At 44.1% G+C, this 12,409-nt stretch overlaps 1 protein-coding gene across 1 annotated transcript in view; it reads left to right on the top strand.

Moving 5' to 3' along the window:
- DAPK1 (death associated protein kinase 1) overlaps positions 1–12,409 on the top strand; it is a 521,159-nt gene that overhangs the window by 354,520 nt on the left and 154,230 nt on the right. Inside the window, exon 18 of the mRNA XM_069228171.1 lies at positions 787–885. Within this exon, the coding sequence (XP_069084272.1) occupies positions 787–885 (99 nt within the window). The remainder of the gene's footprint in view (positions 1–786; positions 886–12,409) is intronic.

Here is a 12,409-nt window from a genome sequence, read left to right as displayed (position 1 = left end):
TTGGGTCTTCATCTGGACAAGGCCAACAGACTTTTAAGGTAGCAACCCTGAAAACATATGTAGTTAAGAGACTGTCCATTATCTGTGCCAAAGGACTAGTCTAAGAATTACTTATGAGGTACTCCCTAATTTTTGAGTAGTCTTAAGAACAAACATCATTTTCAATTTATTTCATTGATGCTTAAAAAACATTAGGTCTGAAAGTAGTTGACTTTTCATCACCCATTCTAACTTTTTTAAGTGAATCTAAGGGAACCTCTGTTTTTGTGCTATTGTATATTCACGCTCCTAGAAACGAAGGGCTGCAACATTGTTTTGAAATCACATTTGTATAGCACACTACTGGTAAGACATGACAGGAGACAGGGTATCCCCTGCATCTGCCTCACATGAAAGTGGCATCCGAATGGAAGGATACTGGCTAGAGCTCTGGCTGGTTTAATAAAAGTGTGTGATTCTTTAGAGATATCTGACAATAGTTACCTTCTTTTGCAATATGTCTAGTGGGTTTCTTGGTGTGACGTTTAGTATGCACCTGTATTTTAAAAAAAAGTATTTTTCAAGAACAAACATTTGGATGAAAAAACTTCGGTTTTACAAAATTTTAAATCTCTAGGAATGGAATTTCTCTATTATTGTCAAGTAGATGTTTAATCTTCTAGAATGCAGTGATATTCAGCATGGATAATAAATGAAAAGTCAAACTGCTTCTGTGTGTGGGCTACCGCAAACCACATTCATGTTTATGTTCCTGTGTAACCTTACTGTGCATGTTTTCTTTCTCAGTATGGAAGGACCCCTTTACATCTGGCAGCAAGTAATGGGATACTGGATGTTGTGCGCTACCTCTGTCTTGTCGGTGCTAATGTGGAAGCTTTAACGTCTGTAAGTATGCCTGTTACCCCTACCGTATATGTTTGTATTTTACACTGGTAAGCCATTTCCATCTTTATGTTCCTCAAAGAAATCAACGTCCTCTGTTTGCATCGTGAAATATTAACCTAGCCAATAGGCTAGTCCTGTGAATGTTTGCCCAAAGTTGGCATAGTTTCCACTGTCCCATCATATATTTGTAGCCATAAATTATGTAAGCATGGAGTGGCTGCCCTTTGAAAATGGAAAAAAGTTTTTGGGAATTCCATTGACATATATTAGAAGGAGAAACTAACAGGCTTTTCTTGTGAGATCAAGTGAAACAGGGACAGGCACAGTCTTATTACTGACTGGCGTTGTTCTGCAGTACGACTGTTGTTTAACTGCTCATGCAGTGGTTCTTGATTGATGAAAACAGCTGGGAAGATCCTATTGTATTTATTTCTTCATAGTGGCACATGCCGTAGTGCATAGCCATTAATTTGTGAGGCAGCAGATGCCAGCTTTGACTGGCCATTTGGTACTCCTGGAACTGTCGTCTGTACCTTCAGTCTCTGAGGGGTGTGAAAGCAACAGAAGAAACAGAAAGTAAGCAGGACTGGCAGAGTCACTTTACTTTCTCAGTGGTGTGGAATTTAACAATATATCTACTTGTTCATGGGACAGGTTGCTTCATAAACCGACTTGTCCTGTACAAAAGCTACTTGTCCCTTGGATGCCATGTAGTGCAGCAACAAATTATGGCAGCAATCTTATTAAGTAAGAGCTATGATAATAGCCTCTCTGATTATGACAAGGCTATTGCTATAAATAATAGTGTTCAAATACTAGCAATTCTGAGCCCTACTACAGCAATTTCTTATTTTGCCACCTTTCTGAAGATCTACATACTGGGGCTGGAGGAAGCAGTAAGTAATAGCTCCAGGACTGTAAGGCCTTTGAGTCTGTGCAAACCTACTAACGTGCATGTTTAAGGATTTTCACCAGCTATTTTCTAATATCTTCCCATACTGAGAAATGTTGGAAACTTACTCCTGACAATTGCAGAAGTAGAAGTTCTTTCAGGGTTGTGAAGAAAGTGGTTGGAGGGAAAGTCAATTTATAAACTCACAATGGATTTTCGCATAAGCAAATTTTCTCGTGCTAAAATACAGTTCACAAATATTTTCTAGAAGTTCAATTTTCTGGTATACGTCTGTAAATTCTAGTGAACTCTTGAAAGCCACTTATGCAAAGACATACACCATGGGTGCACTTTTGTGACTTTCGTTAAGAATTGGGACCCTAATTAGGCCTGGCATTAACCAAGATATTTTGTTTTTATTAAAATTCTATTTCTCTCTCTGTCCATCTATTGTCTGGCTTTACTGTGAATGATAACACTCTGCTGTTCTACAGGGAGCATATTGGCAGCCAAAGTAGTTTTGTTCAGTGCCAAGAACTACGGTGGCAATGTGTGCTTTTTGAGCCCAAACATTTTTTTTTGCTTTTTGCCATTGTTGGTTAGAATGGTGAGAACCTGGCAGCTCCCACAACAATAAAGTGTTACAAAAGCTATGTCAAAACCAGATATGCATTGACAAAACCAAAAGGCAGACCACCAATGTCAGATCCAGTGCTTTCATGTTTCCCATAATCTTGTTGAAAAAGGTTACAAAGATTTTCCATTATGAATATCTTTTGAAAAACTAGCATGCTTCAACACATTTTACTAAATGATGCTTCAAAGAAATAGTACCTAAAATGTCACAGTAATTTAGCAAAATGTTTTTCTGAATATTTTATTATGGAAGCAAAGTTCATCAATCTTACAAGCTTCTGTAAACATTTCCATCTAATCAGAGAGCATTCTGGGAGCATTATACATAGCCTCATATTGTTAAACTTTTCAAAAGTGTGTGTACACGTTTTATTACTGGAACCACTGTCAGTATGGCAGTTCGACCATACACCGTTTATTAAGAGTGCTCCCGCTAATAATAAAGGCATTACATTAATGAACCATAAATACAAGTTTGAACAGCATTAACTTATGGACACAAATAGTACCTCACCTGCAGATAGTTTCCTTCCCTGTAAGCTGGCAGCCAAAGGGTTTGTGCTGCTGGAGGTTGGGCCTGCTTGTCCCAAGGACAAAATAAACATGAAAACTTGTCCTTGACCATAAACAATATGTGCTGGGTGTCGGGCTATAGTAATTCCACACCCATGTTTTTGTTGCTTGCTTCACCTCTAGCCGAGTAGCAGAAAATCAAAGGCTGTGAAGGTATTAAGAGTGGGATTCGGGGTCACCCCTGTGATGTCATTGGTGGTCAAATAGTGCTTCATATTACTTCTGCAACCCCTGACCTTTTGGTGAATAAACTCCCATGCTGTGGAGGAGCTTCTTCAGGGAAGAGAAAGACACCCCTACCAGGCACATGTGACGATTTGAAAGTTCTTTATTAAAATGTTGGACTTGGTCTTTGCAAGTTTCTACATCTCGAGCTGTTGTTCCCTCATTCAATCCAGCTGTGATACAATAATTCTTAAACATTTTGTTCAAGCCCCTGATTAATGGAAAGCTTGACTTTCTACTAAGGTTTCTCCCGTAGACTTTCAGTGAATATTATTGGCAACAGCATCAATGTTCAATTTCAGGTGATCAGAGACAACTTGATTAGTGGTAAATCTGTCGGATGTTTTCATTTCTCCAAATCCTAGATGAGCACTATAGCTAGTAATGTTGCCTGACAAAAACTTTCTTTCACATTTGGTCCATTTAAGGAGACGTTCTCTCCATTGGTCACTATGCTTACCCCGTAGAAGCTGCCCCAGCCGTCTCTTTTTGGGGATAAGAATTTACAATAAGCCAGACTCTAGAAGATTGTAGAGGCCAAGCAATGTCGAACATTTCCTATAACAATAAGCAGTAACATAATATAGCCAGAAATCCTCCATGCCTGATCTTTCAAAGTTTATTTAGGGCCTGCGCGAAGAGCAAAGCTATAGAACAATTTGTTGTTAATCTCATTTCCCAATGTAAGTTGAGGGACTGATTAGATTGCCGAAGCACTGTATGCATTTGCAGCAAAACAATCAGATTAGAAAAGTGATCTCCCATACTTTCCTCTGTCTTCGAGGAGACAACCCAGGCTTGTCTAAAGAAAGGCACTTAATTTGCCAAGAGAATGAAGATTGACACCACTTTGGGTTATGGTTCAGATATTTTTATTTTGTGGTTTTGTATAGTGTGACATGGCCCAGAGGGCATCAGGGCACTTTACAAGTTCAAGACATAGTTATATAAATAATCGGTATGGTACTCTGACATAAGTTAAACAGTTGGGAGTTAAATATTTACATAATACTTGGCCAATAAAGAATAAGATGTTGAATGACAAGAGTAAGCAAAACCTATAGACGTTACAAAGTTATGATGTACCTTCGCAGGACAAAAAGCCTTTCTTCAGATAAAAAGATTCATAAACATTGATAAATGCTAGAAGCCAGTAGAGGCATCTCTGAGCTTGTTGGTTATGGGTCGATGGGTTCGCTATAGGTTAGCTTTTGCAGATTTGCCAGTCTGTGGATTTTGATTGCACTCGCTGTGGGGTTAGCGTTTACGGAGCTGCAGTAATATACATGTGATATGATGACCCTTATTTCGGGTGCTCTGTGAATCCTACAGAAGAGGGCTGATGTTCTTCACAAGATGGGGGTATAAGTTACATGTTTTAACTGCTTGGCTAATGTGGTTGCGGAAAGAGACTCCTAAAAAATGAGTTTCTTACAGTTTTGGAGAGAATGGGAGATTTGTCAAAGTGTCTGGTCAGTATCAGTTTCCTCTCCTTAGCTGCTGACTTGCATTTAGCTTCATCTTTGAATCTTCCGCTTTCAGTTAAATTATTTTCATTGAACTTTTACAATTCTGCCTTTTCTCACACTCTCAAGTAATCAACTTTTAACAATAAACCTCTTGTGTTTTGGACCTGTGGCTATCGTTTGTTACATTATGGTCTTCTATTGTACTCTAAAGTAAGTGCCATAAATCCTACAGTACAGCTTCTCCAACTGCACACACCTGAGGCCTCAATTCTTTGTATTGTTTTATCACAGAGTCATATCTTTTTTGCCTTATTGGTTTCTGCTTTTTGCATTTGTCTGATTGCGCCCAACTCTTTTGTCTTCACCTCCGCTCTACCTCTTGATCTCTCCTTGTTGCTCTATTTTCCCCTGTTTGCTCAGTCCCATTCCTGCAGGATGTCCGTCGGATCTCTATACGTGAAGTCTAATCATCTAATGACATTTCTGGTCACCATTAACCCAGATTTATTACACAACCACTAAATCAATCTATCAATCATTCAGGGATTTGTAAAGCGCACTACTCACCCGTGAGGGTCTCAAGGCGCTGAGGAGGAGAGGGGGAGAAGGTGGAGGGGGGGGGATGCTGCTACTGCTCGAACAGCCAGGTCTTGAGAAGTTTCCTGAAGGTAAGGAGGTCTTTGGTTTGGCGCAGGTGGGTGGGAAGAGTGTTCCATGTTTTGGCGGTGAGGTGTGAAAATGATCTACCGCCAGCTGTAGTTCTGCGGACGCGTGGGACGGTTGCGAGGGCGAGGTCAGCGGAGATGCTGGGTCGGGGTGTAGAAGGAAAGTCGTCTGTTGAGGTATTCTGGTCTGGTTTTGTGAAGTGCTTTGTGAACCTGGGTGAGGAGTTTGAAGGTGATTCTCTTGGTGACTGGGAGCCAGTGCAGGTTTTTCAGGTGGTCTGTGATGTGGCAGTGGCGGGGGATGTCCAGGATGAGGCGTGCAGAGGCTTTCTGGATGTGTTGCAGCCTCTTCTGGAGTTTGGCCGTGGTTCCTGTGTAGAGGGCATTGCCGTAATTCAGTTTGCTGCTTACGAGGGCTTGGGTGACTGTTCTTCTGGTTTCAGTGGGTATCCATTTGTAGATCTTTCGGAGCATGCAGAGGGTGTTGAAGCAGGAGGAGGAGATGGCATTGACTTGTTGGGTCATGGATAGTGAGAGGTCCAAGATGAATCCTAGGTTGAGTGCGTGGTTGGTGAGAGTCAGAGCGAGAGTGGCAGGCCAAATCCCATGCGGAGGGGGTGGAGCCCAAGATAAAGACTTCTGTCTTGTCCGAATTGAGTTTGAGGCAGCTGCTCATTATCCATTCGGCGATGACCTTCATTCCTTCGTGGAGGTAGGTCTTGGCGGAGTCCTTGGTGTGGGAGAGGATCAGCTGGGTGTCTTCGGCGTATGAGATGATGTTGAGGTTGTGGGATCGGGCGATGTTAGCGAGTGGGGCCATGTAGACGTTGAAGAGAGTCGGACTGAGGGACAAACCCTGGGGTATGCCGCAGATGATTTCGGTGGCCTCCGAGCGGAATGGGGGAAGGCGGACTCTCTGGGTTCTGCTGGCGAGAAAGGAGGTGACCCAGTCCAGGGCTCTGTCGTGGATTCCAGCATTGCTGAGGCGTGAGCGTAGGGTGTGGTGGCAGACTGTGTCGAACGCGACCGAGAGGTCTAGGAGGATGAGGGCCGTGGTTTAGCAGAGGTTCAGTATGGTTCTGATGTCGTCGGTGGCAGCGATGAGGGCAGTTTCAGTGCTGTGTTGCTGCAGAATCCGGATTGGGAATGGTCAAGGGTGCGGTTCTCCTCTAGGAAGCAGGTTAGTTGTCTGTTGACGGCCTTCTCGATGACTTTTGGTGGGAAGGGGAGCAGGGAGATAGGCCGGAAGTTCTTGAGGTCCTTTTGGTCCGCCTTGGGTTTTTTGAGGAGGGCATTGATCTAGGTGTGTTTCCAGCTCTCCGGGAAGGTGGCGGATTCGAAGGAGCTGTTGATGATCTTCCGTAGTTGGGGTGCGATGACGGAGCTTGCTTTGTTGAGGATGTGGTGAGGGCAGGGGTCAGATGGAGAGCCGGAGTAGATGGTGTTCATGATTTCCATGTTGTCGTTGATGGGGGTCCAGTAGAGCAGGAGGTTGTTCGGAGGTGATGGTGTTGGTGTTGGTGATTGCCGGTGGTCTGGGTGCTGAAGCTGTCGTGGATGTCTGCAATTTTGTGGTGGAAGTAGGAGGATAGGGAGTCGCAGAGATCTTGGGATGGCGGGATGATGTTGACGTTGGAGCTGGGGTTGGAGAGTTCCTTCACAACGTTGAAGAGCTCCTTGTAGCTGTGTGCGTTGTTGTGGATTCGGTCTTTGAAGGTGGTTCTTTTGGCGGCTCGGATGAGTTGGTGGTGTCTGCGCGGATGGCATTTTTGAAGGCTGTGTGGTTGTCCAAAGTCTGATCTTGGCGCCAGTTTCTCTTGAGTCTTCTGCAGCTTTGTTTAGATTCATGGAGGTCGGCGGTAAACTAGAAGGCCTTTCTGTCAGTGCGTCTGTTGGAGGGATTCTTGATTGGGGCGAGAGTATTGGCACAGGTGTTGACCCATTGCCTGAAGTTGCGGACAGCTGCATCAGTGTTGGTGGTGTCGATGGGTGGGTTCTGGGAGAGGGTCTTGATAAGTTGTTTTCGGTGACCTTGTTCCAACTGCGGTGGGGGATCCATTTTGGGTGGTGGTGTGTTGTGGGTTTCTTGAAGGAGAAGTGGATGCAGCGGTGATCTGTCCAGTGTAGTTCGGTGGTGTGGCTGAAAGAGATGTGATTGCTGGCGGAGAAAATGGGTCCAGTGTGTGTCCTGCGGAGTGGGTTGGTGCCGTGACAAGCTGTTTGAGGCCGAGGTTGGAGAGGTTGTCGAGCAGGGTGGCAGTGTTGTTGTCGACAGTCTGGCTTTCCATGCCTTTCTACAGCGTGCATAATTTTTGCTTTAAATAGTTTTGTTTTACACTGGTGTCGTGTTTTAATATTTTATCCTGTGCCAAATTGCTTGGTATCTTGTAACATCCTAAAAATGCAAAGTGTACCCTGGTGACTGCTGCGGACAAACGCAAGACGCGTTCATTGCAATCATGCACCAGGCACATAGGGTGACTTTGAGTAAAAACCAATCTGTGCATTGTAGATTTCTACCAAAAGTTTGCATTGGTTTTCGACTTTTTGAGGCGTTTCAGATACCCTCTGGAACTTGCATGGAAAGCTGTGAAACTCTCAGCTTTTCTCGTGTGCTCATTCTAAATTGAATTTCTGCAGTTTGTCTGTGCGGCCTTTCTGTTTTTTTTTCTCCCAAAGGAAACTTCTTCCACTAAACAACTTTTCTCTTTTCCTCTCCAGAAATACACAAATCATAATTAAAAAACATATTTTCAATTTTTTCAAGGGTGAAAATGGCCTTGCAAAATGTTTTTGAAAGGGACCCCAGTAGAAGGGCCTGCTTCCTAGCAGGTAGTTCACCAAGTTCCCTTGTACCCATCTAACTCCCTACTTCCCCGTGCAAAACTGGTCAAGCTCAGGTAGGCGAATACTGGGTTTCTCTCAACTGCATTTTCCTGCAATGTGGCATGTGAGAGTGACAATCACTGCATGCAACGGATGAAAACCTTCTCCGATTTTGCAGTGAGCACTGCTTACAACAGGAGGGCTGAGGCAGCCAGCAGCTGCCACTTCCCACAACCACTTAGCTCCCCACATGGCTCCCAACTCTAAAACATGCCGGAAGCTCAAGCCCAAACCAGACTCATATGTTACTAGCTCCAGGACATGCCAAGGACCCTTCAAGCCTCATACCCACTCAGGCGGGCTATGATTCCAATTTCAACACCACTGGCTTAGGTCTTGTTCCTCAGGGGCGGCTGGGCTTTCCAAGATAAGCCCTAATTAGGTCCACACAGCATCACATGGTTAGGTAGGCCTGCAATACACATTAATATTTGTTGGGATTGAACGTTGCTCAGCTTTGACCTCCGGTGTTTCTTGGTTCCAAGGCCAGAAGGAGCTCCGTGATACCACCTCTTTGGTCTTGGTCAGACCAGGGCAGTTATAAGCCATGGCCCATGGATGTGTGCCTTCTCAGCACAGGCCACTCTTAGAGAAAGAAGCTGAGCTCTGGGAAGTTTTGAGCCCATAGGCACATTTTGATGAAACTCATGAGGGTAAGCTCTTTAGTGGGGTGAGATTATTAGCTGAGCCCTCTACATTAATCGTTTGTGCAGAGGGATCCTTAATTGTTGTTCAAGAGGGAGGGTAGGCTCTCTGCTCCCGTTCGTTTCAAAGAAAACTGGCATGGTGGCTCTACAGTGATAGTCCAGCGAGGGAATGGGCTTCTTTGACCGAATGTCAATGTCTATTAGACGACAGCTTCCTCTTCGACTGATTTGGTCGACCTTTCCTTTGCTCAATGGAAGAGCCCATATGTTCTTTTCATGGGATCATGCTGAAGAGAGGATTTACGTCCGAGTGTTCTGTTCTTTAGTCCTGAAGTCTTCTCTTGCTGGTAATCCTGACTGTCTTGGAGCTGCCGTAAGTGGATATTGGAGCTGACAATTGAAGAACTGGCTCAGCTCTTGGTCTGCATTGGAACCCAACACTCCTTATCCATAGAGCCAGATAACACTGACTGGGGTGCCTCAAACCTAGTATGCATCTCCAGTGTCAGCTGTATTTGGACTCTGGATAGTTGTTGTACTTGGACTCTGGACAGTTGTTGTATTTGGACTCTGGACAGTTGTCGAGGCAACCTGCTACTGTATGTTACTTGTTTTGTGTAATTGAGGGTGAGACACTGCCTTGACTGATTTCACGTATGTGTTCGCTAATGTAGTTACAACAGCTCAGGAGTTGTGACCAGCGTACATTTTTCAGACTGCTCGTTAAAGAAGTGTAGATATTTTGGATCATTTCCCCACATAGTGCTTGTTCAGTACATTTTATGAACCTGAAGTGGTCTCTGAAGATGGGAAACGAAAGTGCTGCTGAGTGCACTTATTTTGCCGATGGATTCGTTTTTCGATGAAATGTTATAATTATTAATCCCTGTGTGTGTATGTATATATATATATATATTGCACTATTGGGATTTCACAATCGTATTGCTAGGATTTGGATTTTTTTTTATTTTTTTTTTTACTGTTTTAGGCATTTTGCCTCTTTTTAAAATATTTATTAAGATGAAGCCTTCAAGAGGACCTGCCTCCATAATGAGCCCAAATCATGCAGTTGAGACTATCCGTATTACTTTATGAGGATGTGAATATTGTTGAAGATTAGAAGCAATTGTACACAAATACCAAGCGACTTCGCAAAAAAGGAGAGCTGCTGTTGTTTTACTTTTGTTATTAGATTATGCTATAATATTGCCTGCCTTCATTTATGCTTTGAATTGTTTACAAGGTGTGTGCGTTACTAGAAACGCTTCCTTTCTTGTAATAGTCTTGGAAGGATAGATTATATGATATTGGTGATTTCATGAAAATTGTGTCGAAAAGAACTAATTATTGTGGTGACAAATCCAGTCGAGTGTTAAAAATGAGGGATTCTTTTGGAGTTAGCATACAGATTTACACCACGCTCACCATAGAAAATAAATTTTATGATCTTTTGAATTGCTTTTGTCAATTTGACGAAACCACACATTACTTTTCTAAGATTTGATTAAGCTAGGTTGAGTTGGTCCTGGCAAGTTTTTTTTGTGTAGAATTAGCACTCTTAATTCTGCCAGAGTTGTGTCTGTTTTAAAAAAACAGAAATATCAGTAACTCACCAAAACTCTTACAGTTGACAGAATGCTATGTGCAGGTATACTCCTGTGAAACCTGCTAGACAGACTTGAGAGCCCGTTTGCGCTTCCAGCTGCCCTATCCCATGCCACCAGTCTGGCTTGTTGTGTCTCGTCCCGTCATCGTCAGAAGACCGGCTGACAGACAGGACATGGATACTGTTTTATCTCACTTTTGACACATGAACCAGCAGCTTTCTATGACATGAGGCTGCTCCCCTGGAAAGCACCCTTTATGACGCCATCACATTTGCAACATATGTTACAAGCACTATGTGTCTCTTATAAGGTAGTACTTTAGAGAAATGCTTCCTCTGGAGCGAAATCATTTTCGCCTGAATGATTAGTCTTCTTACTGTGCCTCCACACTCCTCAGCTGAGAAGATCGACACAACATCCACGTAAGGTCCTCTTATTGACATTGTTTGAACGCAGTAAGACTTGTGATCTTGTGTCCAGCTTGTTGTCATCTTTATGTTACAGATAGTGGCTGTAGGAAAGTACCATCTTGCCTGGCATGTTACCCCCATTTTTCACTGTATATATGTTGTTTTAGTTGTATGTGTCACTGGGACCCTGTCATCCAGGGCCCCAGTGCTCATAAGGGGGCCTGAATGTGTTACCTGTGTAGTGACTAACTGTCTCACTGAGGCTCTGCTAATCAGAACCTCAGTGGTTATGCTCTCTCATTTCTTTCAAATTGTCACTAACAGGCTAGTGACCAATTTTACCAATTTACATTGGCTTACTGGAACACCCTTATAATTCCCTAGTATATGGTACTGAGGTCCCCAGGGTATTGGGGTTCCAGGAGATCCCTATGGGCTGCAGCATTTCTTTTGCCACCCATAGGGAGCTCTGACAATTCTTACACAGGCCTGCCACTGCAGCCTGAGTGAAATAACGCACACGTTATTTCACAGCCATTTTACACTGCACTTAAGTAAGTAACTTATAAGTCACCTATATGTGTAACCTTTACCTGGTAAAGGTTAGGTGCAAAGTTACTTAGTGTGAGGGCACCCTGGCACTAGCCAAGGTGCCCCCACATTGTTCAGGGCCAATTCCCCGGACTTTGTGAGTGCGGGGACACCATTACACACGTGCACTACATATAGGTCACTACCTATATGTAGCTTCACAATGGTAACTCCGAATATGGCCATGTAACATGTCTATGATCATGGAATTGCGCCCTCTATACCATCTTGGCATAGTTGGCACAATCCCATGATCCCAGTGGTCTGTAGAACAAACCCTGGTACTGCCAAACTGCCTTTCCTGGGGTTTCACTGCAGCTGCTGCTGCTGCCAACCCCTCAGACAGGTGTCTGCCCTCCTGGGGTCAAGCCAGGCTTGTCCCAGGATGGCAGAACAAAGGACTTCCTCTGAGAGAGGGTGTTACACCCTCTCCCTTTGGAAAATTGTGTGAAGGCAGGGGAGGAGTAGCCTCCCCCAGCCTCTGGAAATGCTTTCATGGGCACTTTTGGTGCCCATTTCTGCATAAGCCAGTCTACACCGGTTCAGGGACCCCTTAGCCCTGCTCTGGCGCGAAACTGGACAAAGGAAAGGGGAGTGACCACTCCCCTGACCTGCACCTCCCCTAGGAGGTGTCCAGAGCTCCTCCAGTGTGCTCCAGACCTCTGCCATCTTGGAAACAGAGGTGCTGCTGGCACACTGGACTGCTCTGAGTGGCCAGTGCCACCAGGTGACGTCAGAGACTCCTTCTGATAGGCTCCTTCAGGTGTTGCTAGCCTATCCTCTCTCCTAGGTAGCCAAACCCTCTTTTCTGGCTATTTAGGGTCTCTGTCTCTGGGGAAACTTTAGATAACGAATGCAAGAGCTCATCCGAGTTCCTCTGCATCTCTCTCTTCACCTTCTGCCAAGGAATCGACTGCTGACCG

This window comes from Pleurodeles waltl, chromosome 1_1 (genome assembly GCF_031143425.1).
Source record: "Pleurodeles waltl isolate 20211129_DDA chromosome 1_1, aPleWal1.hap1.20221129, whole genome shotgun sequence".
Lineage (NCBI taxonomy): Eukaryota > Metazoa > Chordata > Amphibia > Caudata > Salamandridae > Pleurodeles > Pleurodeles waltl.
This window is presented reverse-complemented; position numbering and strand designations above follow the sequence as displayed.